This window comes from Felis catus, chromosome A1, assembly GCF_018350175.1.
Source record: "Felis catus isolate Fca126 chromosome A1, F.catus_Fca126_mat1.0, whole genome shotgun sequence".
In the NCBI taxonomy this organism is placed as follows: domain Eukaryota; kingdom Metazoa; phylum Chordata; class Mammalia; order Carnivora; family Felidae; genus Felis; species Felis catus.
This window is the reverse complement of record NC_058368.1, coordinates 90,353,446-90,379,828: the sequence shown is the minus strand read 5'-3', so window position 1 is coordinate 90,379,828 and position 26,383 is coordinate 90,353,446. Positions and strand designations below refer to the sequence as shown.

The following is a 26,383-nucleotide window of genomic DNA, read 5'->3' as shown; positions in this document are numbered from 1 at the left end:
CTGATGCCCTGGTGTCTGTGCACTGCCCACTGTGCTGTGTGTCATCATTTACTACTCCCCTCGACAAGCATGGAGACTGCCCCTCAACTCCCCCAGTAAGCAGCAGCTTCGTTCTGGGTCCTCCTCAGCGGGACCAAACGTGTCCAGGCCTCCTGACCATGCAGCAGAGTGTTAGGAAGACACAGCCCAGCACAAAGCAGGTGCCCCTGACCCCCCCAGGGACTGACCTTGAGCCTCCCAGGGCAGGAAAATGTCCAGATCTGAGGCCAGAGGAGATGCTGGAAGGGACAGCGGAGGAGAGGTGGAGGAGAGAGGGAGGAATAGGCCAAGGTCCAGGAAGGCAGAGACAAGAGAAACAGGAGTGAGAACACCCCCGGGGACCTGCCCAACACAGGGCGCTCCCCAAGCCCACTGAGGGCTGCAGGCCGCCTGTGTGGGCCCCACAGCAAGGCTGCACAGCTACGAGGCCCAAGGCCACAGCACGGGGCCACCAGCTCTCACCTTCTGAGGAGCTGTCCTCTGTGAAGTAATGGGTCGCTTCCAGGGCTGACTCTGCCTCCTCTGGGCTCAGGGCTGCACTCAAAGAGAGAGGCAAGTGAGGGCAGGAGACAACAATGGCACTCACCAAAGCAAACCTCCCAAGTCCTGGAAGGAGGCCTGGCTCCCCGCAGGGCACCAGGTGCCCATGATGTGGGGTGTGGTTGTAGCGCTAATGGCGACCACTGATCACGGTTGTTGTTCCTTTCTTGACTTGCATGTTGTGTTTGAAAATGTCACACGTATCCCATCTAAAAACCCCAGCAGTGCATCTGGGAGTCTGGAGAACGGCAACCCTCTTCCTGCCCTGATGGTGCGGTGCTGAGGATCCTTCAGACACAAGTGCAGGGACCAGCCACGCATGAGCGACTTGCTTTTCCCTCTGATGCACCTCAGGCTTCGTTCCATGTCAGCATCGTTCCACGTCAGCATCCACTACTTTGTGAGTAAGCAGTCCCCTGGGTTTCCGATTCACATGGTTCTTGGGGGAGGAGTCTCATCCTCCCCACTGTATGGACGGGGATGTGATGATGGGGGGTCGAAAAGGTGGCACTTGGGGGAGGTGGCAGGGTGTGGACCGAGGTCCACAGGAACTCTGGACGCAGCAGGGCAGGCAGAGGTGGCTCAGGAGTTGGTGAAGGTGGCCCCATGTGCTACCTGTAGGATCCGGGCCCCGTGGGGTCTGCCCAGCCCAGGCCTTTCCCTCAGTAGAGGCAGAGCTGGCTGCTATCAACCTTCCCGGAGGCATCCCTGAGGCCACTGTTCTTTGAATTACAGGGAAAACCAGCCACAGGTGAGAATACCTGTGTCAAGAGCAGGGCCTTCCAACTCTGGCTGCTCAGAACACCCCCGCCCCCGCTGGTTGAGGGGGGAGAGATTTAAACCCGCATTCTGGGCCAATTAAGTGACAGCCTCTAGGGTGAGCACAGCACAGTGTTCTAAAAACCATTCGGCCTACTCGGAGGCAACCGCAGACTCCCCAGGGCGGGTAATGAACAACAGCAGGGGCCCAAGGTAGCTCTACCCCAGGGTAGAGGGCCCAGGGCTAGAATTCTCACCTGCCCAAGTCTCAATTTCCCCATCTTGGAGAACTCTCCATGTGGCTACCTTTGCTGAGCTGGGTGAGCTCTACCTGCACAGTGGGAACCCAGAGACCGTGGGATCCAGCCTGGTTTAGGACTGGCTGCTGGGCACCCTTCATCCCATCCAGCCTGTCAGCATCTCCGGCAGGCTCAGGCCCGGGAGCCAAGGGAGAGCAGCTCCTGCTTGTGGCTGCACAGCAGGGCTACCCAGGCCATTCTGAGGGCCTTGGCAGTGCTCCCAGGCTGACCCTCAGGGGACAGACAGGAGCTTCCCTGTGTCTTACCTGGGTCCTTGCCCATGGTCTGAGTCCTCTGAGACAGTCCCTGTCAGGTTTTGGCCCTACCCCAGTGCTCCGGCCTCCTCCTCCCACTCTGTCAGGATGTGGAACCTCTATGATGCCTAGGCCCCCTAGGCCCAGCACCGCACAGAGGCCTGTGCCCTGGGACACTGCAGCCCCAACCCTGTATGCATGAGAGGCCCTCACTGGTGACTCTCACCTGGGGGCAGGTGCAGCTTGTAGAGTGCCTTGAGCTTCTCGGTCAGGTCCCCATGGTACATCCCGCCTGCAGAGGAAGGCCAGTGAGGAGGCATGCTGGCTACAGGGCACCAAAGCCCATGGCCAGTCCACACTGGAGCACCTCCCCTTCCAGTGGGTTCTGGTGTGTCCCTCCTCATACCCTGACTCCCTCCTGGAGAGGTCCCTGGAGCAAGCCCCAGGTCTCCCACTGTCCCTGGGCTTTCCCCTTCTCAGGCTCTGTGGACCCACCCTGTGCAGCCCTGGCCTGAGGGAGGGGTGGAGGAGAAGACCCCACTAGACCCCTACGTGTTCCCCATGGGAAAACTGCCCTTTCTATATCAAGGATCTTGCTGCAATGGGAAGACTGGCTGGGCTGGCATTTGGAGGCTTCTTGAGGAAGGGCCCTGGAGCTACTCACTCATTCCTGTCACAAACTCCTTGAAGTTGATCAGAGAGTCCTTGTTTTCATCCAGGAGCCGGAACATGCGCCCCGCCAGTACAGGCGTGTGGGAGCCGCAGGCCCAGGGTGTCAGGCTGGCGAAGAGTTCCCGGAACTGGCCTGCATCGATACGGTACTGTTCCAGGTACGGCAGGCTGGGGTCCCGACGCACAGCCGTGGGGCGGCTGCTCCCCCAGTACTGACTTGCCAGGTGCTTGGCCTGTGGAGGGCACGGCCTGGTGAGATGGCCTGGCCTCCCAGAGCCTGGGCGGTTAGGACCGCCAGGCTGGCCAGCGAGTCCACCCTCCTCTTCTGTCTGAGTCTGAAGGGCACTGGGGTGGGGAGCACTAGGCCAGACACGGCAGGGAACCTCCCACATTGGTACCACCAGCCTCTTGTTCACACATGCAGGAACTGAGACATAGCGGGTGAGAGGTAGCACCGACTGGGCCGTTCTGACTGGAAGGCTCATCACAGTGGCTACCCTGGCTGGTAAACCAGAGGCAGATGGGAACCAATAACAAGAAGTGTGGACTGTGTTGTTTCTGCCTGCTCATCACAACTTTTCCCCTTCTGGTAACAGCACCTGAAATCTTTTTGGAGACCGCCTCCTGTCCTATCCTCAGGGCGGGGGACAGGCACATGGCCTAGTTAGTTTTGGTTCAATAGTAATAACCCTCCTATAGCCACAGCACCTAACTTGAGTCCAACAATTCACTCTGGACTTTTTGCTAAAACTACTTGGAAAGAAAAAGCTTTTTCCCTTGAGAGAACAGGATGACCCTGGAGCTTCTGAGGACAGTCCTGCCATTCTTAAACCTGCCTGCATGTTTAAGCACCTGGATCCAGCCATTCCTGAAGCTGTGAATTTCCCAGACTTTCCAGTAACATGAGCCAATGCTTTCCCTCTTGTGTAAGCTGACTAGAGTGGGCTTTCTGCCACTTTAGGAAAGCATCCTGCCTAAACTCCATGGAGAATTAAATTCTACCATGTGAGGTTTGTGGTAACTGCATCTGAGGACATTTTTAAATTGATGTCTCTTCTGGCAGGAGGTTGCTGCACCGAGGACACATTTAGGGGACTGGTTCTGCCCTTGCTCTAGGCTGTCACCTTAAACACCATGTAAAGGTCCTCCAGCTCTTCAATTGAGAAACCAATGTCCCCAGGTATAGCTCGGACCTAGAAGGAAAGAGAAACAGGATGTACTGATGGATTCTCAAATTCTAGCTCTTTGATAGAATTCCCATGTTGGATGAAGGTTAAGACACAGATCACCCTTTTAATGTTGCCAGCTGGCCAAGCACACACAATGGCAGCCCATTCAGGAAAGAAGGTGTGGACCACACAAGTATCCCTGGTCACCTATCCTGTTATTCAGTCTACGCTTTCCAAGCTCCGTGGTGAGCATGGTGGGGGGAGGGAGGCCTGTCTGTCCTGATGCCCAGTCAGGTACACAGGGTGAGGGGTAGTCATTTAGTGACTGCTATCTGCATCTCTGGAAAGACTCTGGCCCTGGCTTTTTGGCAGGCGTCCTAGAACCTGCCAGTAAATTCTCTCGCCAGAGCTGGGGAGGACAAAGGCTTGTAGGGGAGGCACAGGGGGCTGGGTGGGTGGAGGGCGGCTGAATGTTGCTACCCAGGGGCAGGTGCAAGTCCAGGCTGGAGGGCTCAGCCCACAGTAGGATGACACTTGGCCTTTAGGCTCTGAAGTGTCAGAGCTTTGCAGTGATCAACCTGGGAGCAGAACACCGTGACCACAGAACAGTGACCAGTCCTCTCCCACCTCCCCAGATCTGCACCTTCACTCCTGGAATCCAGACTCATACAGGGCAGCACTAGGGGGCTCTGCACCTGGCCCTGTGGGCAGGTGAGGAGATAGCAGGGCAGGAGCAGCCCACCTAGATCACTGCCCCCACCCCTGCCAGCAACCTGTGGCCACTGGAGCCCAGTCGATCCGTACCACGCTCCTCTTGGCCGTATCCTCCAGGGACTGGATCACTTTCAGCCTCTGCTTAAACCGCATCTGTTCAATGTCGTCGGCCCTCAGGCTGCTGAATTTCTACCGGCCAAAGGTGATTCGGTGAGATGAGGCAGAACCACAGAGCAGAGAACTGCCACCAGCCACGGCCGCCCACACCCACATGCCCGGGTGGGGCAGGCTGGCCAGACAGCCCTGGAGGGTGCTGACCTCATATGACACCTTCAGGAGGTCGAAGATGTCCACCTCTGTGGGAGGGTCATCTCCACTAGTCAGCAGGGCGTGGAGGTGTGGGATAGGAGGAGAAACACTCTGCTTATTAACCACATTATCCAGGTATCTGTAAGGATTAAAGAACAGAAGGTTGGCCCACCCACAGGCAACAGGGATGTCTTACCTACTAAGTGATGTGGAGGGACCTATTTTGCCTAGACTCCCAATTAATAAACAAGTGTGCTGAGGAGGGGGCAGCCTCCAGGAGGGCAAGAGATGAGCCAATGACTCTGCAGCAGGGGAGGGGAAAGCCATGCCCCAGAGGATGTCCTGGAAAATCCAGGATCCCCCTGGAGGCGGCAGAGAGGCCTCGCCTCTCGCCTCTCATGGGGCCTGAGCACTAATTCTGGGAAGCCAGGCTGTCCTCTGGGGGTCCCCTGCATGGGGGCCCTTTTTAAGCCCAGATCCTAGCACACTAGGAGAAAGGTTTGCCCCAGATGGAGGGATGACATCTTCCTGGGCTGGCTCAGTGGGCAGGTGGCGGCGTCCTTGGCAGGCCTGGGTGGCCAGGAGTGTTCCAGGATGGACACAGACACATGGCCAGCATGTGGGCCCGGGCCGGTGTGAGGCCAGGGCTGGGGGGGTGGGGTTCTGGGTTTAAGGGGCTTGAGGGCCAGGCTGGGGGACTCAGCTCCTTTGTCCAGAGGACAACTACTATAGTGGCATGGGGAGCCACAAGGTCAGACTCTGAGGAGAGCCCTGTGGGTGCTGGTGGGTGGGGCTGGAGCAGGGAAAACAGTAACGAAGCAGGCCCAGGGCCCAGGGCCCAGGGCAGGGGTACTGTGCGCGTGCACGGAGACGGTACGGGTGGAGAAGAGGGGCTGGATCACAGAGAGTCTACGAGGATGGGCTGCAGGGGCTGCGGGAGGAGGTGGTGGCCAGGATGACTCTGGGTCTTAGGTGACAGTGGTTAGAGCAAGCCCAGCATGGGACCCTCCATCTAGGCGAAGGTGATGGGGAGTGAGGTTGCTGAGCTGGGGAAGGAGCCATCAGGACTGCTTTGAGAGAAGAGCAGACGCTCAGCCTTTGCTAGAGGCTGGAGGCCATGCTGTTCCAGCTGCCTTTTGCCCCCCCAGGTCCTCCAGCCCAGTGTGCTCTGGTCCACCACCCATTTTATCTGCTCCCAGAGCTATCACTGCCCAGTGCCATTCTGTCTCCCATCAGAAAAGAGGCTGTCCCCTGCCACTTGGAGTGTGCTTGGTGGGCACATCACTGAATGCTGAGTGAGGCATGCCCAGGGCTGCTGAGGGGTCAGGTTCTGCCACCCGTGGGGGTGCCGGCCAGCAACCCCGCAGGAGGAGGGAGTCCGGCTCGGTCACCTGCCCAGGACGGTCATGGCCTCGCCCTCGTCGCTGCAGCCCAGTAGCTGCTCCATGTTGGCATCCAGGATGGCCAAGGCCACCTGCAGGATCACCTTGATGCCCTCGTAGAAGAAGCAGTCAACAATGACCACAGCGCTCTCGAAGGGCATGACGCTGAGGAAGAGGGTCAGGAACCAGGAGAGTGAGATGCTGGAAATCACCCCCAGGTCCTGCATCTTCTCGGAGAGCTGGGGCAGGAAGTCTCTCGTCAGCTCTTCAAAGATGCCTTGATCCACCAGGGCCCCTGGGGAGAGGACGAAGGGGTCTGAATGATAAGCCTGTTCCTGGCTCAGGCAGGTACTCACGGGGGCGGGGGGGGGGGGGGTGCCAGGGTGAGATGCAGGAAGTCCGTCTGATCCTTGGCCAATTCTGCTTACACGGAGGGCTGGAGGGGGTGGAGTGGAGAAAACAGGAAAGAAAAACACGCTGCGGGGTTCCTTTCTACAGCTTCCAAACCACCATGTGAAAAGAATAATTTCTTCCACTGCAGTTGGATTTTCTTTTGGGGAAATACAGATTTCTCCCTTCTAGAAGTGTCAGAAGTAAACAGGGGTTTTGGGGGCTTCTGTGTGTTCTGCCCTGAAGCTTGTGAACAGATGTGCTTATAATGGACCCCAAGAGGGGAGACCCCCAAAACCAAATGGTAGAGGAAGGACATCTTAGAATAACAGACTTAATTATATAATGTAATTAAACACATTTGCCAGTGCATTTTCATTTAATAGCACCGATTCTACTGGCTGTGCTCATAATAGTTAAAGCTGGGTTTACAGGTGCATGGGGATGTACTACATGCTCTGGCTGTGATACTGGAAATTTTGTACAATAAAAAGACTTAAGGGGCGCCTGAATGGCTCAGTCAGTTAAGTGTCCAACTCTTGATTTTGTCTCAGGTCACGATCTTGTGGTTTGTGAGTTCGAACCCTGCATCGGACTCTGTGCTGACAGCGCGGAGCCTGCTTAGGATTCTCTCTCTGCCCCTTCCCTACTTGCTCTCTATCAAAAATAAACAAAAATAAACTTAAAAAAAAAGGCTTAGGAAGAGTTGGATGGATGAGAATTTAGGCCCCAGGCTCTCCTTTAAAAACCACTGACTGTGTAGTATCTTCTCATTGCCAGCCACTCCGAGGGCAATGTGTAAAGGCTCAGTGAGATGGTAGGGGGTCTGTGTTTGGATCTCCACTTTCCAGCCTCTTCATCCGTAGAAAGGGAGCCGTGACTGTCTGCAGCCTGTTGCACGTCTGTGAGGCCTCCACTCACTTGTGCTGTGTGCTCAGTGGAGAGCCTGGCACAGGGAGGCCGCTACTCCCGCAGGGAAAGCCGGGCCGCAGGCACTCACCCACCACTCTGGTGTTGTAGTAGTCGGGCAGCATGCGCTCACAGAGGGCCACCAGCAGCCAGAAGGCCTCCTCCTCGCTGCCATAGAGCAGGAGCACTGAGGTGACGATGTTCATGGCCTGTGAGCACAGAGACAGCAAGGGAGGCTCCCGGAGCTGGCCACTGCATATAACTAACTGACCGTTCCCCCACCCAGTGTCCTGCATGGCCTCCCACCCAACTCCAGGCAACTTGCCAAAAGGCAATTTGCAGGAAATCGATTGGACAAAAACCATCTGCCAAGTCCCTCAAGTCGAGCCAGTGGGCACTTGGAAAGCTGAGGAGGATATGAGCATGTGACGCTACTTCTTCAGAGTGGTTTTTAGTGTCGGAGGTGTGACACGGGCCAGGAAGATGTGTAAGTGAGCTGCCCATGACAGCTACATGGCAGCAGGGCGGCCGAGGCCAAATGGGACCGTACACGGCCTGAGCTGATAGACAGGCTTGTAAGAAGAACGCTTTGGTGGTGGTGATTATCTTAAAAATTCTTTAAAGCCAGCGCCCTGACTTTCCGTGAACCGGCGACACGTCATGCAGAACACTGGTTTTATAGAAAGTGACCTTTGAGGAGGTGGCATGCTCCCTGAAATCCAGATTGCAGTCTCAGGGAAACAGAAAGCCATGTGATTGGGCCAGGAAAATGTCCCCTGTATGTGAAATCAAATGCCACCAGAAATGCAAATCAAAACCACCATGAGATGCCACCACACTCATGCCATTAGGACAACTCTTATCAAAAGACCAGAAAACAAGTTTGGTGAGATGTGGGGTTACTGGAACTCTCGTGCACTGCTGGTGGGAATCTAAAATGGTGCAGCTGCTGGGAAACACTATGGCAATCCCTAAAAAAAAAAATTAAAGGTAGAATTACCATTCGATCCAGCAATTTCACTTCTGGGTATACACACAAAAGAAATGAAAGCAGGGACAGGAGCAGATACTGCACACGCATGCTCATGGCACATTATTCACAATAGCCAGAAGGCAGAAGCAAACCCAGCGTCTGTGTACAGATGGATGGATGGACCAAGTATGATATATACACAGAATGAATATTATTCAGCCTCCAAAAGGAAGGAAATTCTGACATGTGCTACAACACAGATGAACCTTGAGGACCCTGTGCGAACGAAGCCAGCCACGGAACGACAAACAGCGTGTGACTGCATTCAGATGAGGCACTTAGAGAGGGCAAATCCATCGAGACGGAAAGAAGAAGGGGGGCTGCCAGGGAGGTTGTTTTCAGGAGTACAGAGCTTCAGTTTTGCAAGATGAGAAGAGTTTTGGAGATGGATGGTGGGGATGGTTGCACAATGACACACTTCACGCCACTGAAGCGTATGCTTAACATGTTGTTTACATTTTACCACAAACACTAAACAGTCAAATGCTCCAGGACCCAGGCCAGGGCACACAGGAGAGCGAGCAATTAATACTGTTTCTAATTACACCTCTATCTGTGATCGGGCTTTTCCCGGGGGGTCGGGGGGCACAGTCACAGTCTGTGAGGCCATCGCTAAGGCTCAGGGCGCCAGGCTCTGCTTGTAGGAGCTGCTGGTGAGAGATGTGGTCTCTGGGCCTAGCCAATCCCCTTTACCTGACAATAGCCGATGGTGGGGTTTCGGAAAGCGTAGGCGGTCAGCACCCGCCGGAGAGCAGCGATCCCGAGCTCATTCTGGAAGGCGGGGTGTTCAGGCATGGAGCGGTGGAGATCTCGCTCAATCTCCTCTGTGGCCAGGCTGTACTTCCCTGTGGACTTCTCCACCAGCTCCTCGTAGTAGCCAGGGTGAGTCACCATCTCATTCCAGGCCCCTGTGGAGACACAGCTGCCAGCTGTCTCTCTCTCCTCCTCCTCCCCTCCTGAAACCGTGGGGGCAGTGACAGGGCAGGCTGGAGATGTCAATGCACCACAGAAGAGAAGTGGAACTCTGGGGTCCGTTAAGAGGGGTGAGACAAAGGTTCCCTTGTGACTGCTCCTGGGAGGGGTTGTCCCCACCAGAGTTTAAACAGCATTCTCATGAAACTGTCCAAGTGGCCAAGGAGAGTGTATGCTGTCAGGGCCTGTCCCAAGGAAAGGAGGCCTCAGGGGACCTGCCGCTCACTGCAAGTGGGAAGGTACCAGCCGGGAGACGGCACCCTGTCCTTGGTGTCTGCTCTCCACGGTGGCTTTCCTGACGTGGGCCCCTCACAGACGAGAGCCCCCTTTCGGCCTTGTAAAGGGCTGGCCGTTCCCGCCTGGCTGACTCAGTGGAGCTCTCATGCAGGGGCCCCCGAGGATCCGGGCCAAAGCTGGGGCAGCTCACCAGAGAAGAGGAGCCACAGCTCTCCCCGGAGGCTCTCGGGGATGCCTTTCAGCACCAGCTCCCGCGTTCTGGCCGTGCGGTACATGCACATACCACGCCCGTACTCAAAGAAGTGAATGTTCCACGACTCCTCTTTCATCTTCTCCTTAGCCTGGGGGAGAAGCAGATGGGGTCTGTGAGCACCAGTCAGCCGGGGGCTGAGGTGCAGGTGTTGGGCCCTCCTCCATCTAGAATGAAGATTTACAAGGGCTCCTGATAAAAATGCTGAGGGCCCAGGCTGGGCTTGGCACAGCACCAGCCGCAGGCATCAGGGAAATGAACCTCCCTGCAGAGGCCTAGAGACTGTGGTGACCAGCTGTGCCCCTTGGGTTAGGCAGGATGTCCCTGGCCTCCTCCCAGGCCTGGGTCCTACATGGCAGTGGAGTCCATGCTCTGGCTCACCCCCTTGGCCCCCAGGTCCTCCATGGGCGAATTTCTCTGGAAGAGTTTGAGCAGACCCTGGGAAGAGGTCGGTGCATCCTGCACGCTGGAGCTTTGGCGGCCACCAAGGGGTGTGGAGGGGCTGGTGAGCTGATCTGACGCCTTTGGAGGAGCTGGGCAAGGCTGAAAAACACAACACAGAAGGGAAGGCACCCAGTGAGTGAGCCCCTTGTGGGGCCTCTGACTTGCACGTCAGTCACAAGTGCTGGCTGCTGGACTGAGGTGGGTGGGAAGTATGGGCAGAGAAGCACCAGGTCTGGCCGAGCAGGAGGCCATGCTGTGGCCCAGCAGGACATCCACGCTGTCTTCCCTTCACCAAGCCCTTTCACAGTGGCTGATCTCTTAGGGGAAGGGTCCTAAGGCCCATGCTGCCAGGCCTTCTCTGAGGTCAGGGCCCGGAGCCCCTGTGTGCCCCTCAAGAGCCTGGTTGGTGGTGCTCCTTGCTCCCTGGGGCACCTTCCTCACTCCAGCCTCTGGGGTATAGACCCTGCTGAAGGGGTAAGTACATCTGCCCAGATTGTCCCATAGTAGTGCTGCCCGACGTTTGAGCACACGACCCCTGGTCACAGGGATCAGCTCACGCTGGGACTGTCAAGAAAGTGCAGTGGGTCCCATGGGGCCCAGGCGAGGAGTCATACAGGGAAAGTGGAGCAGAGGCAGGGCGACATTGGGGCCAGGTTGGCCAGCACAGTCCTGACCTGATGGCCCGGCCTGCCCTTTCCAGATCGCCAGAGTCCTGATTGAGGCCATCCCTTCTGCATGTGCCCTTGATGACTGCCAATTGAGGGAAGGAGCCCTCTCCTGTCCTCTCTCCCTCAGGCGACCTGTCCACTGTGCCCTCAAGGTCCCCTCAAAGAAGAAGGGGCTTCTGGAGGGCTAGTTATTGCCCCCAAAGCTCCCTGCTCCTGTCTTCCTCTGGTCCACATGTCTAGCGTGTGGTGCAGTCTTCAGTGGCCACACCACCTCTTTGCTCTGGACACCTATGCCAGCTTGAGGCTGGGTTCTCCTCACCGGTATGCAGTGGCTTCCAGCACACTAGGACTGGGTGTGTGTGAGGAGGAGTCCCGATCTCTGCCACGGGGTACACCCCCCACAGGGGCTAACCAGGAACAGGGCCTTATGTTAGAAGAGGGCCTCCTCCATGTAGGAGCCTGGCAATCCACTTTCCCACTGCGCAGAGAGCCAAAGGGCAAGAGAAATGGACCCTGGTGTGGTTCTGGGAACATCCCAGGGTGGAGGGCAATGTGGGGCTGGCAGCAGGGAAGGGAGGCATCGGGGATGAAGGTCTGCAGGAGAACCCTAACCTTCAGAGCTCTTCCCCTGGTTTTCTGGAACCCCTCCCCAGGCAAACCTATCTCCTCAGGGAAGCACCGGCAGCGGGTGACACCTGACATCTGCCCTCTGCTTGTCCACTGTTCAGCCTGCAGGGACCTGAATTCCAGGTGAGCTTGATGTAATGGCCTGTGCTTATCTTGTCCCCTGGCCCAGGGGGTCAGGTGGTCCAGAGCTGGCACCCATTCTGTCTATTCTCCCCTCAGCTTCCTCCCTGAACACCTGCTGGTGGGAACAACACTGCTCTTAGGTGGACACATGTCACTGGCTCCCCTCTTGCCAGTAGCAGCTCCCCATTAAAAATTTTTTAAAAAATGTTTATTCGTTTTTGAGAGAGAAAGAGACAGACAGAGCATGAGTTGGGGAGGGGCAGAGACAGAGGGAGACACAGAATCTGAAGCAGGTTCCAGACTCCGAGCTGTTAGCACAGAGTCCAATGCGGGGCTCGAACCCATGAACCCTGAGATCATGACCTGAGCTGAAGTCGGACACTTAACCAACTGAGCCACCCAGGCACCCCAGCATGTGGGGGGCACATCTCTCTTCCCTCTGGGCCCCACACCCAATGGGCTCCACCAAGAACTGGGGTGATGGCCCTGAACTAATCAGCATTTCCTGCCCCTGGGCTCAGGGTGGGTTGAAGGCACTGCATCACCCAGGCGCCACCAAGGAAATGCTGTGGTGACCACAGGGAATGTCAGGAGGAGCCAAGGAGGATGCAGGGCTGCTGCCAGCATCCTGGTCTATACACCACCTGGGAACATTGCCCTCTTGGCAGAAAGCCCAGTCCAATGGGGAGAGGCCTCTCTGGGGATAGGCGGCTGACTGCATGGACTTCTTGGCTTGTGAGCCAGTCAGCTCCTCCTCTGTGTGTCATGCTCCGGTCTGGGTCCTGTTGTCTGTGACCCCCTTGCCATGGTCCCATCCACCAAGTGGCAGGGGTAGGGATGCTGGATGGCTTCCTGCAGTACCTCACTGTCTCTGTGTTCCCTGTAAGAAAACCCTCTTCTTGGCTGTGGTGATGGTTTCACAAGGAATACATGTTAAACTCACCAAACTGTATTCTTTGGATATATACGGCATGTTGTATGTTAATTTTACCCCAGAGGTGCTGTTTTTAATAAAGACGGAAAAAAGGAAAAAAAAAAAAAAAAAGAAGAGAACTCTGCTAGGTTCCCATCCACAGTGCATCCTTTTGCCCCTGGCTGATTTCAGAAATTCAGAAATAGAGGCACCTGGGTGGCTCAGCTGGTTAAGTGTCTGACTCATGGTTTCAGCTCAGGTCATGATCTCACAGCTTCGTGGGTTTGAGCTCCACATCGCAGCACAGAGTCTGCTTGGGATTCTCTCTCTCTTCCTCTCTCTCCACCCCTCCCCCACTTGCACTCTGTCTCAAAATAAATAAACTTAAAAAAATAAAAAAATTCAGAAATAAACTTTCATGACAAATCGCTCAAACCACAGGGTACAACCCCAGTCCAGACCAACAGAGCCCTAATATAGAGATTCTGCTTCCTGCCTGAGGTTCCCCAAAGGGACCAGGACTGCGAATGGACTTGTAGGCCACAGAGCACCTCAGAGGATCAAACTCTCAGTGCCAGAAAAAGAGACGGACTCAAGGATGTGGTCTTGGCAACGACCGTCCTGTGTGATAGTCACCAGAGCCACAGTGAGCTCACAGGCCGTGATGCCTGGGAGTCCTGTGTTTTCCTAGGCTAGTCCCTCCCCTTCCTGCAGCTGACCACCTCACACATTCCAGTGCAAATCTTGGGAGCCACCTGCCCGCCTCACTCCCTGCTGAATCAAATCTCAAACCTCTGGCCTCCTGTTTAACTGGCCGAGGAGCAATCTGAAGTCCATTACAGCCACGCCTACCAGCCAGCCTTCCTTCACAGGCAGGCCAGGTCTGGCCCCCTCCATTCTGGCTCCAAATCTCACCCTTCCACCTCCAGGACCTTCCTCTAGGCAACTGGATGTAGCCAGAGCTGGCCCCACAGACCCTCCTATGTGCCTCAACTGGGTGGTGCTCACACGTTGTGTTCACTGAGCTATCACTTACGATCTGTGCGCTTTTTAGAGTATATGTGTTATGCTCCAACTGAAAAGTGACCTCTTATTCTTGGCTGACTTTTATACAAAATTCTCAAAAGAGTTGTTTAAACTCACTGTATCCTTTCCCCCTCAAGTTTTTTTTTTTTTTTTTCCTAGAAAGTGTGCCTTTATGTTCTAATACCCACCTTTATAATAATATCTTTATCTAGTACCCTGGTCCTTTCTTTCTAGACCCTGTTGACTCCCTGCTATGGGCAATACTGAAATTAGTGAGTAACCCTTTCCTCCCCTCCCTCCTCTCTTTCACTGCCAACATACAGTGATTTACTTTCACTCTTAGTTAACGAGGCAAGCAATGAGCTTTTTCTACTTTCCAGGCCTTCTTACCTCATGTTTTCATTGTACTGTTTCTTGTCAGAGCATAGAAAATGTACACAGTGTCTGTCAATTTCATTCTCATTTGCTAGTCTGGTTTCTACAAATACATTCAACGTGCCCACCAGACCTTCAGTCAAAGCTTCTCCAAACGTCTCTGGGTTGTCTGAACATTGTTCTTAATTAGATTCTTCAAGAGCTGGTATATTTTTTAAATTCCTACATATTCTTTACTTACTGCCTGAACCTCAGTTTGCCAGATAGAAAATCTGTGAGGCATAATTTTTATTAAAAATTGTATATCTTAGAGGTGTTACTGTTTGTATAAAATGTTATCTGAAAGTCTGATCCCAGGGGCACCTGGGTGGCTCAGTCAGTTAAGCATCCTTCTGACTTTTGATTTTGGCTCAGGTCATGATTTTATGGTTCGTGAGATCAAGCCCTGCATCATGCTCTGCACTGAGAGTGAGAAGCCTGCTTGGGATTCTCTCTCTCTCTCTCTCTCTCTTTCTCTCTTTCTGCCACTGCCCACCGCTCACGCTCTTTTTCTTTCTCTCAAAATAAATAGATAAACATTAAAAAAAGAGGGGCGCCTGGGTGGCGCAGTCGGTTAAGTGTCCAACTTCAGCCAGGTCACAATCTGGCGGTCCGTGAGTTCGAGCCCCGTGTCAGGCTCTGGGATGATGGCTCAGAGCCTGGAGCCTGTTTCTGATTCTGTGTCTCCCTCTCTCTCTGCCCCTCCCCCGTTCATGCTCTGTCTCTCTCTGTCCCCAAAATAAATAAACGTTGAAAAAAAAATTAAAAAAAAAAAAGAAATAAAAGTCTGATCCCAGTCTGATTTTATTCTTTCATAAATGACTTGGTCTTTTTTGGATTGGTTGTCCTCCCAATTTTTTCAAATCTTTATTTTTTATTAATGTTTATTTATTTTTGAGAGAGAGAGAGAGAGCACAGGGTAACAGCAGAGAGAGGGGGAGACACAGAATCTGAAGCGGGCTCCAGGCTCTGAGCTGTCTGCACAGAGCCTGACGTAGGGCTTTAACTCATGAGCCATGACACGAAGACCTGAGCCAAAGTCAGGAGCTTAACTGACTGTGCCACCCACGTGCCCCTCAAATCTTTAGTTTTTACCATGTTCTGTAACAATTATTGGCTATTCTGTACTGGTTTTCCCAGTTGTACAACAGGCCCTTCCACTGTGCACGTTCAAGTCTTTTTATACTCAGAAAAGTTTTCGTGACTGGTAGTTTCTATCAGTTGTTATTTTATCTATGCTCTTTGGTTTTCAGTTCCAGGGACCTACATTAAACATAAGTTGGATCTTCTTTGTCTGACTTCTATACTATGGCTTTTGACTATTTTTTTCTCTTTCTTCACTTGTTTTGCCCTCCTCTGACCCCCAACCCTCCCTTATCCTTTGATATCTATTCATTGTTGCGTTCTCCTTGTGCAATACTTATTTTTCTTCCTTTTTTATTTTTTAAATTTTATTTATTTATTTATTTTTTCAATATATGAAATTTATTGTCAAATTGGTTTCCATACAACACCCAGTGCTCATCCCAAAAGGTGCCCTCCTCAATACCCATCACCCACCCACCCCTCCCTCCCACCCCCCATCAACCCTCAGTTTGTTCTCAGTTTTTAAGAGTCTCTTATGCTTCCTTTCTTTTTTTTTTTAACTAGGCTCCACACCCAGCATGGAGCCTGATGCAGGGCTTGAACTCATGACCCTAAGATCAAGACCTGTGGGGAGCCTGGGTGGCGCAGTCGGTTAAGCGTCCGACTTCAGCCAGGTCACGATCTCGCGGTCCGTGAGTTCGAGCCCCGCGTCGGGCTCTGGGCTGATGGCTCGGAGCCTGGAGCCTGTTTCCGATTCTGTGTCTCCCTCTCTCTCTGCCCCTCCCCCGTTCATGCTCTGTCTCTCTCTGTCCCAAAAATAAATAAACGTTGGAAAAAAAAAAAAAAAAAAAAAAAAAAAAAGACCTGAGCTGAGCTTAAGAGTCAGACACTTAACTGAGCCATCCAGGCGCCCCTGTCTTTTTGTATGTGACACTTATTTCTGAAATATTTCTGTAGTTTTTTTCTAATTCTTTTCTGACTCTTGTCAACTCTCTTTTCTTTTGACTGGTCACTTTGTTTCTGAGCTTTCTAAAAGTTCTATTTATACCATTCTTCAGTAGTTTCTGTCATTTCTAATTCTTTAAAAAAATTTTTTTTAACGTTTATTTATTTTTGAGACAGAGAGAGACAGAGCATGAATAGGGGAGGGGCAGAGACAGAGGGAGACAAAGAATCTGAAACGGGCTCCTGGCTCTGAGCTGTCAGCAGAGCCTGACGTGGGGCTCGAACTCACGGACCATGAGATCATGACCTGAGCCAAAGTCAGACGCCTAACCGACTGAGCCACCCAGGCGCCCCTCTAATTCTTTTTAGATCATTTTGAAATATTAGGGTACAGTTTTCATCTGCCTTGGAGGGATACTGTTCTGATGCGTTTTCATGATATAGATTCTTTTGCACTTTCAGGAGGATGTCATACATGTCAGGGAGATGTGGGTCCGGGTAGCTTTCTGCACTGAGCCGTTAGTGGGGTCCATCTTCTGCTGTACCTCTCTGTGGAGCCCTCTCCCTTTAGGACTTCCTGATCCATCTCCGCTACTGTCAGAGGCTTCTCTCTGTTTTACCCCCTGGGTTCCTGCCCTGCTCTGTCCCAGGTCTGAGGGAGGGCTCTTTCTTCTTGGGAGTTATCATTGGTGTTTCAGATCCTTTACTGCCTCAGCACAGCTGCTGACTCTATATCCAGTTAGAATAATGCTACCGTTGGTGGTTTGACCCCATCTACTTGTAGCTAACCCTTCCACCTGCTTTTGTTGAAAACAAAACTTCCACTCTTAAAGTTGGTCTGGGCCTTTTCCTGAGGAAACTTGGTAAGATTTAGAAGTGACCCTGCTCCCGTCACCTTGTGCCAGTTAAAGGCCACTCCAGTCAGGCTTTTCTTCCTGTCTTTCCACTGAGCAACTCTCGTCAAGGCCACTATGACCTCTGTTTGTTCTCTTCAGTAGTCCGTTCTTAGTGTTCGTTATGCTTGACGTCACACTTCATACACCCTAAACTGAATTCTTCCAATTTTGCTCTTCCTGCATCTTCCCCAGGTCCTTAAATGGTGGCTTTATTCTCTAAGCTGCACAGTCAATGCTACAGAATCATTTCTTTGTAACCCCCCCCTCTTTCTCCCATACCCAGTATCAAACCCAAAAGTTTAACCTCAGATCTACTTCCAAAACGTATGTGATATACAAACACTGAACAATCCAAAAAGGAAATCAAGAAAACAATTCCATTTCTGACAACATGGAAAAGAATAAAGTGCTTAGGGATAAACCTAGTCAAGGAGGTGAAAGACTTGTTGGCTGAAAACTACAAAATCTTGCTGAAAGAAATTAAAGAAGGCATAAAATAAACAAAGACATTTTGTGGTCATGGATTAGGGGAAATAAGATTAAGATGTCAATACTCCCCAAAGTGATCTACAGATTCAGTGCAGTCCTCATCAAAACCCCAATGACTTTTTTTTTTTTAATTTTTAATTTTTTTTAAGGTTTTTATTCATTTTTTGAGAGACAGAGAGAGACAGAGCGCAAGCAGGGAAGGGGCAGAGAGCAACAGAGACACAGAATCTGAAGCAGGTTCCAGGCTCTGAGCTGTCAGCACAAAGCCCAACGTGGGGCTCAAACCCACAAACCGCAAGATCATGACCTGAGCCAAAGTCGGCTGCTTAACCGACTGAGCCACCCAGGTGCCACCCTCTCCCAATGACTTTTATGCAGAAAAAAAAAATCTACTAAAATTCATATGGAATCTCAAGGGCAGGACCACAAAAAGCCATAACAATAGCCAAAGAAAATGAAGTTGGAGGTTTCATACTTCCTGATTGAAAAATTTACTTAATAAGCAGGGGCACCTGGGTAGCTCAGTTGGTTAAGCATCTGACTCTTGATATCGGCTCAGGTCATGATCTCACAGTTGTGGGATGGAGCCTCGGGTCAGGCTCTGTGTTGACAGTGCAGAGCCTGCTTGGGATCCTCTCTTTCCCGCTTGCTCTGCTTCTGCATCCTCTCTTTCAAAATAAATAAACATTAAAAAAATTACTATAAAGCAATAGTTAAAACAATGTGGTACTGGCATAAAGACATATAGATTAATGGAACAGAACTGAAAGCCCAGAACTGAACCCTCAAATATATGGTCAAATGATGTGTGACAAGGGTGCCAAGACTGTTCAAGGGGAACAGGTTAAGTTTTTATTGCAAATGGTGCTGAGAACTGGATATTCACATGCAAAATGATGAAGCTGGACCCTTACCTCACACCATACATGAAAATTCACTAAAAACTGGAGCACAGACCTAAATGCAAGAGCTAAGCCAAAAAACTCTTAGAACAAAACACAGAGAAAAAGCTTCATGACATTGGATTGGCAATTATTTTTTGGATATGACATCAAAAGTGCAAGAAATAAATGAAAAATAGATAAACTGGACTACATAAAAATTTAGAACTTCTGTGTATCAAAAGGCATAATAATCAAAATGAGAAAACAACCCATGGAATGAGAGAAAATGTTTGCAAATTATGTATCTGATGGGTCAATATGCAGAATATATAGATAACTTCTCTAACTTGACTACAAACAACCCAGTTTTAAAAAAGGTGAAGAAGGGCTTGAATAGACATTTTTCATAGAGGCTAAACAAATGGCCAGTAAGACATGAAAAGATGCTTGGTATCACTAATCACTGGGGAAATGCAAACCCAAAGTTCAATGAGATACCACTTCACATCCATTAGAAAACTCAGAAAATAACAAGCATTGGCATGGATGGGGAGAAACTGGAGCCCTTGGGCATTGCTGGTGGGAATGTAAAATGGTAGAGTCATTGTGGAAAAAGGTATGGCAAGTCCTCAAAACATTAAACACTGAATTACCCATTGACTTCTTCCCAGCAATTCAACTTCTGGGTATATCCGTATGAACTGAAAGCAGGGTCTTGAAGAAATATTTGCACACCCACATTCACAGCAGCATTACACAATAGCCAAAGGGTGGAAGGAAACCAAGTGTCCATCAAAAGATGAATGGCTAAGCAACCATGGTATAAAATACAATGGGATATTATTCAGCCTTAAAGAGGAAGGAAATTCTGACATGTGCTACCATGAGGATGAACCTTGAGGACATTATATTAATAAGATCAGCCAGTCACAAAAGGAACTCTTATAAGACGCACCTTGGGCAGTCAAGTTTGTAGGAACAGAAAGGGGAGTGGTGGTTCCCAGAGGTGGCAGGGAAGGGGGATAGGGAGTGAGTGTTTCAGTTCTGCAAGACGGAAAGAGTTGATGGACAGATGGGGGTGGTGGTGATGGTTACACAAGATGTGAATGTACTTCACACCACTGAACTGTACACTTAAAAATGGTTAAGATGGTGGGGTGCCTGGGTGTTTCAATCAGTTAAACGTCCAACTTCAGCTCAGGTCATGATCTCACAGTTCGTGAGTTCAAGCCCCAAGTCAGGTTCTGCAGTGACAGCTTGGAGCCTGATTGGGATTCTTTGTCTCCCCCTCTCTCTGCCCCTCCCCCACTCACACTATCTTTGTCTCTCTCAAAATAAATAAATAAACTTAAAAAAATGGGTAAGGGGTGCCAGGGTGGCTCAGTCGGTTAAGTGGCCAACTTTGGCTCAGGTCATGATCTCACAGTTCACAAGTTCAAGCCCCATGTCAGGCTCTGTGTGGACAGCTTGGAGTCTGGAGTTTGCTTTGGATTCTGTGTCTCCCTCTCTCTCTGCCCCTCCCCGGCTTGTGCTCTCTCTCTCAAAAATAAACATTAAAAAATTTTTTTTAAAAATGGTTAACATGGTGATTTTTAGGTGATGTGTCTTTTACCACAATTGAAAAACAAAAAAGTACACCCTGAATTTGACCACCTCTTACCAGCTCCACTGCTACCTCCCTCGACCATGGCTCTATTGTCCCACGTCCTGACTACTGTAACAGCTTTCCAACTCCGCTTCTGTTTTCGCCACTCTCTAGTCCAGCACTGTCCAGGAGACACAGAATGAGAGCAGTGTGGGTAATTTAACACAGTCTAGGAGCCATATTAAAAAGCGTGAGAGAAATTGGTGAGATAAGTGTTAGCAACATATTTTATTTGATCCAATATAGCCAATATATGATTATTCCAACACAGAATTCATAGAAAAGGTTACTGAGATCTCTTTTCATTGCAAATCTTCAACCTCTGGTGTCTAGTTTATGCTCATGGCACATTTGGATTTGGACTAGCCGCATTTTAAGGGCTCAAGAGCCACGTGTGGCTTCTGTACTGAGGAGCTGCACCTCTAACCTGTTCCCAACACAAGGCGCCACAGTAGTTCTGTGAAAGCATGCACAGATTGTGTCGCTCCTCTGGTCAGAACGTGCTGACAGCTTCCTGTATTACTGAGTCAATGCTAACGTGCTTACAAGGTCTACAGGCTTCCATGCTCTGGCTTCCTGCCTCCTCTCTAACCTCACTTTCCACACTGGTCTTCGCTTGTCTCTGTAGCCTGTGCCAAGCTCAATCCCACTTCCGGGTCTTTGCACCTGCTATGTCCTCTGCCTCCAACACTCTTTCCCCAGATACTTCATGGCTTGTTCCCTTCTTTTAAGCTTCTGCTTAAATGCCATGTGATTGGAGCCCCTCCTTTGTTTGCTTATTGTCTGTTTCTCTCACTAGAATATGAACTCTGTCTAATCTGTTCACTGCTCTATTCCCAGTGCATAGAATAGCACCTGGCACCTGATGGAAATGCAATAAAAATGTGTTGGGTGAATGATGACCATTTAGAAGGGGCCAGGGGCCTGTGCTTACTCTGGCCCGGCAGCCCTGTCCTTTGTGGTGCTGGGCCTCATGAAGGCAGCTCAACATGCTTGCTCATGTCCCTTTCCACTCAACCTAAACTTACTCTTCCCTTGAAATCCCAGATCAAGCCCAACTTCCTCTAAGAAACCTTTCTGAATGTTTCTAATGAACAGGTTCTGTCTGGCCCCTTCCCATCCATTCCTTACCTGCTTAATAACTTACTGAGCATTGATTACAGGGGTGGAAAATTTAAAGGTCTCTGTGGGCCAGACCAGGTGGGGGCTCTAGGGAGCTGAAGGCCATGTGCTACCTCTTGGCTCCAATGCCACCTGGTGGGAATGTGAGCGCTGTCACACCAGGGCCGCAGATTTTTCCAGAGAAGCCAAATATGTGGATTTTTATATGGACTCTTCTAGTCTTGAAGTGTTTTCACAAACTCAGATTGACCCACAGCACACACATCTTGTCATACCAGGAAGCAGGCAAAAATGACCAGGGTTGTGTCAAAAGGGCGCAAATGTGAACCTCAGTGGGCTCTCTCTGGTCACAGATGGACTAAGGATAATAACTGTCATGGATTGAAACATATCAAGGCGCCCAAATCTGTAAGTTCATAATTACACTACAAAATAGACTTAACAAATGACATGATCACATCTGGAGGATGCTAGGGAACTGACTCATCATTTGAAAAACTGGTGAATAAAAAAAAGGAAGGCTGCAAGGTTTACTCTGCCTTTCCTATGCGAACTGTGCCTCAGGTAACTAGGTAGTTGATGAGGGGGCTCCTCTCAATATGGAAGTATTCCAGCTAATAAACAGAAGCAATGGTAGTAGTAGAGTGCCACCATCTTGCAATCCCTGATGAGTTACCAGATCTATACAGGGCTCAACAGTGACTGATAATGGCACATAACACAATGACCAGGTATTAATATAGCTCTTGGTGGAAGTATGTAGCTCCTCAATCACCCCACGTACAAGTAGATCTGCCCCCTAAACACACAAACAACTGAACCTGAATCTGATCTGGATCTCACTATCCAACTACCAACTGACAGAAAATAGGGGACAAAGGGACACATCAGGAAAAGCACAAATGACCCAATTCCTTCAACAAAACACTGCAAGAAAAATGAGAGAGCAGAAGTCTACAGATAAAAAGGAATTTAAGAGACGTATCAATTGATCGCATGTGACCTATCTGTACTTCAACGCAAACGATCGAATAGTAAAAAGTTTGGGGAAACGTGAATACAAATGCAGTTGACCACTGAGCAACACGAGTTCCAACTGCACGGCCTCACTCACACATGGATCTTTTGGATAAATACAGTATTGTAAATGTATTCTCCTTTCCTTATGATCCTCTTCATCTTCCTCTTTTTTTTTTTTTAAAAGGTTTTACTTTTAAATAATCTCTATCCCAACGTGGGGCTCAAACTCACAACCCTGAGATCAAATTGCATGCTCCAACAACTGGGCCAGCCAGGTGCCCCTCCTTATGATCTTAATGACACTTTCTTTTCTCTTACGTTATTGTAAAAATACAGTATATAATACATATATAGATAACATACAAAGCATATGTTAATCAACTGTTTATGTTATTTGTAAGGCATCCAGTCAACAATAGGCTGTTAGTAGTTAAGTGTTTGAGGAGTCAAAGGTTATACGTGGATTTCTGACTGTGTGAGGGGTCGATGTCCCTAACCTTTGCATTGTTCAAGGTTCAACTGTCTTTGTTTTTTTTTTATGTTTATTTATTTTCAAGAGAGTGCCAGAGAGAGAGAGAGACAGGGACAGAGGATCCGAAGCAGGCTCTGCACTGACAGCAGTGAGCCTGATATGGGGCCTGACCCCACGGACCGTGAGATCATGACCTGAGCCGAAGTTGGGACACTCAACCAACTGAGCAACTCAGGTGCCCCTCAACTGTCTTTGATATTAAGGAATTATTGTTAATTTTGTTGGTGTAATAATGATATTGAAGGTAAGTCTTTAAAAAGGAGGCCTTGGGGGCGCCTGGGTGGCGCAGTCGGTTAAGTGTCCGACTTCAGCCAGGTCACGATCTCGCGGTCCGTGAGTTCGAGCCCCGCGTCAGGCTCTGGGCTGATGGCTCAGAGCCTGGAGCCTGTTTCCGATTCTGTGTCTCCCTCTCTCTCTGCCCCTCCCCCGTTCATGCTCTGTTTCTCTCTGTCCCAAAAATAAATAAATGTTGAAAAAAAAAAAATTAAAAAGGAGGCCTTGGGCACCTGGGTGGCTCAGTTGGTTAAGCACCTGACTCTTGATTTTGGCTCAGGTCATGATCTCATGGTTTGTGAGTTTGAGCCCCACATCATGCTCTGTGCTGACAGCATGGCACCTGCTTGGGATTCTCTCTTTCCCCCACTCTCTGCCTCTCCCCCACTCGCAATCTCTCTCAAAATAAATAAACTTAAAAAAATAAAAACAGATGAAAAGGAGGTCTCTCCCTGTAAAAATCCCTGAAAGACTGACAGAAGAAATACCAGTAAATAAACCCATGCTGGATAGGCCTTGATAGTGTAGCAAAAGTTCCTCACAGATGGAAATGAGGTTGGCTGGTCAAGCCAGGGAAGGTTTCTTATGTGGAATGGGACTTGGCGCAGACAGGTGAGGCTCAGAGGACTGGGGGGTGTGGTGGGGTGCAGAGAGGCCTGTGAGGTCAGGCAGTGTGTGGCTGGGATACCGGGATGGGTGCTAGATTAGGCTCTCCATCCTGCACCCAGAGGGTGCCCTCCCCACCTGAGGCCACAACAGGCACCATAAGATCAGACTCCAGCATGGAGGCCCTGGCCCTGGCCCCGATCCCCACCTCACGGCTCCCAAGGGGCCCTCTTACCTCTGGGGCCGGCTCCACGGTGCTGGCTTTTCTTCCCACTCCACTGCCGCCCGGCTGCTTGGATGGCATCTTCTGGAGGAAGTCAGAGATCCTCTGAACTAAAAAATCACGGTCTTTCAGGTTGGCGAACAAGAAGGTCATTTTGCTCTTGGTGCTAATGGACAGAGGACTGGGCAGGACACTGGAGCTGTCAGCTTTTTCAACAATAGTCACCTGAGAAGGCAAAAAAAAAAACAACCCCAACCTATTAGGCATCTGTCTCTTGGGACAGAAAGCTGAAGTTTTGTACGTCTGAGACACAGCGGCCTCACATAGTTCTCTCCTGGCCAGGGCGCTGTGAGGGGTCAGGGGAACTCTCTGGGCCCCACTGCATCCATATGTGGACTCTGCTGCTTGCTAACATGTGACTCTGAGCAAGTTACATGCACATCTAAGCCTTGTTTCCCCCAGTTGATGCAGACGCGAGCATATCAGCCTTGCAGGGCTGTCATGAGAATGATGATGCAGAATGAAAGGTGCTCAGCCCAGCTGCTGGTCCATTTGATTTCCCAAAGATGTCCGGTTACTCTCTTACTCTAAAGCACAGTGAGTGGCCCTGCTTGCACTTGCTGACAGTGTGTCCTGGGTCCAGCTCTGACCTTGAGGCGTGTGGACAGAGCATCACAGGTGTGGAAGGTGCAAAAAGGACTTTGAAGGGATGCCTCTGCAGAGCCTGCAGCCCAGGGGCTGGACTATGGACATGTAGGTGAAGCATAGTTCTCACAGGTGAGTAGGGACCAAAGGGTGAGCTAGGACTCCATCAGGCTGCTTCATGCCGAAGGCACCTCCAGGGAGGTACAGGGAGGTAGCAACTGAGGTTGAGAACTGGTAGAGCCAGGGGAGGAACTGGGGCAGACATCAGGGCAGAATTCCCAGCGAACACCCTGAGGAAGGGATGGGACCAGCTTGACAAACGAGGAAAGGCTGGAGAAGCTGGGGCAAGAGTGAGGACGAGAGGGATGTGTGAGTGTGTATTATGTGTGCATGTGTATGTATGTGTGCAAATGTACGTGTAGGAGTGCACACATGTGTTATGGTGTGTATTTATGTATGTATGTAGTATGTGTAGGTATGTGCATGAATGCATATAGGGGTGGTAATGTGTACATGTATCTACATGCGTGCAAGATGTGTGTGAGCGTGTGCGTGTGTGTGGTATATGTGCAGATGCATGTGGGTGTGTGTATGGTGTGTGTATATGTGGATAAGTATGTGTGCAGATGCATATGAGTGTGTGTTTGTGTGTGTGAGCACATCTGCATGCATGTAAGCTAAGACCTAAAAAGGAGTGAATGGTTCACTAAAGGTACACAGGTCACAGCAGGCAGCTGGGGACTCTTCTAATCACAGGAGATGCTGGACAAGCCGGGGCAGGGCACTGACATGCTGTGGGAGGAGGGGACTAATGGGGTTCAGTGCAGGCAGCACCCTCCTGAGGAGGTGGCTGTGGAGAGGAAGGGACGTGTTATGGTTGGGATGCGGGAACAAGGCCAGGTCAGGAGCAAGGACGGCTCCTGCTTCTGAGCTGAGCAGACGGACGGACGGACGGACGGAATGCTGCTTCCCAAGGCTGCAATAGGAAGAGCATGTTTGGAGGGTGGGTGCAGAGTCAAGAGCCTACTGGGTGTGGGCACACAGCATGCTCTGAGTGGAAGGCCCTGTGAAGTGCCCTGGTGGGTGCAAGGAGGATCATCAGCACTAGGCCGGGTCTGTCCAGACTAGCTGCGGGGCCAGTCCCATCCCAAGAGCCCCAGACAGTCTGCCCCCGCCTCAGCCAGAGCTCTCTGCCATCAGAAATGGCAGGATCAGGGGTGTCTGGGTGGCTCAGTTAATAGACCAATTCTCAGTTTCGGCTCAGGTCATGATTTCATAGCTCATGAGTTTGAGGCCCACCTCAGGCTCTGTACTGACAGAGTGGAACTTGCTTGGGATTCTGTTTCTCTCTTTCAAAATAAAAAGTAAAACTTAAAAAAGAAAAAAAAGGTAGGATCATCAGGAGAAATAGAGCTGAGGCCTAAGGAGACCTCTGCACCCACCCTAGGTCTCAGGGCCAGGTCAGCACAGCGCCCAGGATAGACTCACGGGCCCAGTGCAAAAAGGGAACATGGGGTTAGGGGCTACCTGAGCCTTGAGCTTCTGGGTCTGTGGCTCTTTTGAGTCCTTTGCCTCTGACTTCCCTTGGAGAAACGAGGCAGCACATAGAACCCCCCACCCCTGCTCATAGCTGCACCTACAGTTTGAGTGCGTTGTACAAATGCAGGGAGGTGTCACTGTTCTGGGTTTTTAATAAAATCAAGATACTGTGATTTGGGTTATAACTGAAGAACCTTACTGGGCTTCATAGAGTTGAACAGCCCGCCTGTTCTGCTGGGCCATGAGGAAGAGGAGGCCTGGGAACCTGCTGTGACTGTGGGGTCAGTGCTTTCCATCTGGGCAGAGGCCCTCTCCCTCACTTTCTACACCCTTCA

The 26,383-nt window shown here is 50.9% G+C and overlaps 1 protein-coding gene across 2 annotated transcripts in view; it reads right to left on the bottom strand.

Moving 5' to 3' along the window:
- The window catches only part of TBC1D9B (TBC1 domain family member 9B), a 47,216-nt gene that overhangs the window by 5,320 nt on the left and 15,513 nt on the right, over positions 1–26,383 (bottom strand). The window contains exons 7-19 of one of the 2 annotated variants that reach the window (XM_023254017.2): positions 23,877–24,089; positions 10,310–10,471; positions 9,869–10,019; positions 9,163–9,377; positions 7,528–7,645; positions 6,147–6,432; positions 4,765–4,894; positions 4,537–4,635; positions 3,688–3,756; positions 2,556–2,796; positions 2,118–2,183; positions 502–573; positions 228–278 (exon numbers count right to left, since the gene is read on the bottom strand). In XM_023254017.2, coding sequence (XP_023109785.2) covers positions 228–278; positions 502–573; positions 2,118–2,183; positions 2,556–2,796; positions 3,688–3,756; positions 4,537–4,635; positions 4,765–4,894; positions 6,147–6,432; positions 7,528–7,645; positions 9,163–9,377; positions 9,869–10,019; positions 10,310–10,471; positions 23,877–24,089 — 1,873 coding nt within the window. The remainder of the gene's footprint in view (positions 1–227; positions 279–501; positions 574–2,117; positions 2,184–2,555; positions 2,797–3,687; positions 3,757–4,536; positions 4,636–4,764; positions 4,895–6,146; positions 6,433–7,527; positions 7,646–9,162; positions 9,378–9,868; positions 10,020–10,309; positions 10,472–23,876; positions 24,090–26,383) is intronic. The other variant, XM_023254018.2, reaches the window with a different exon arrangement.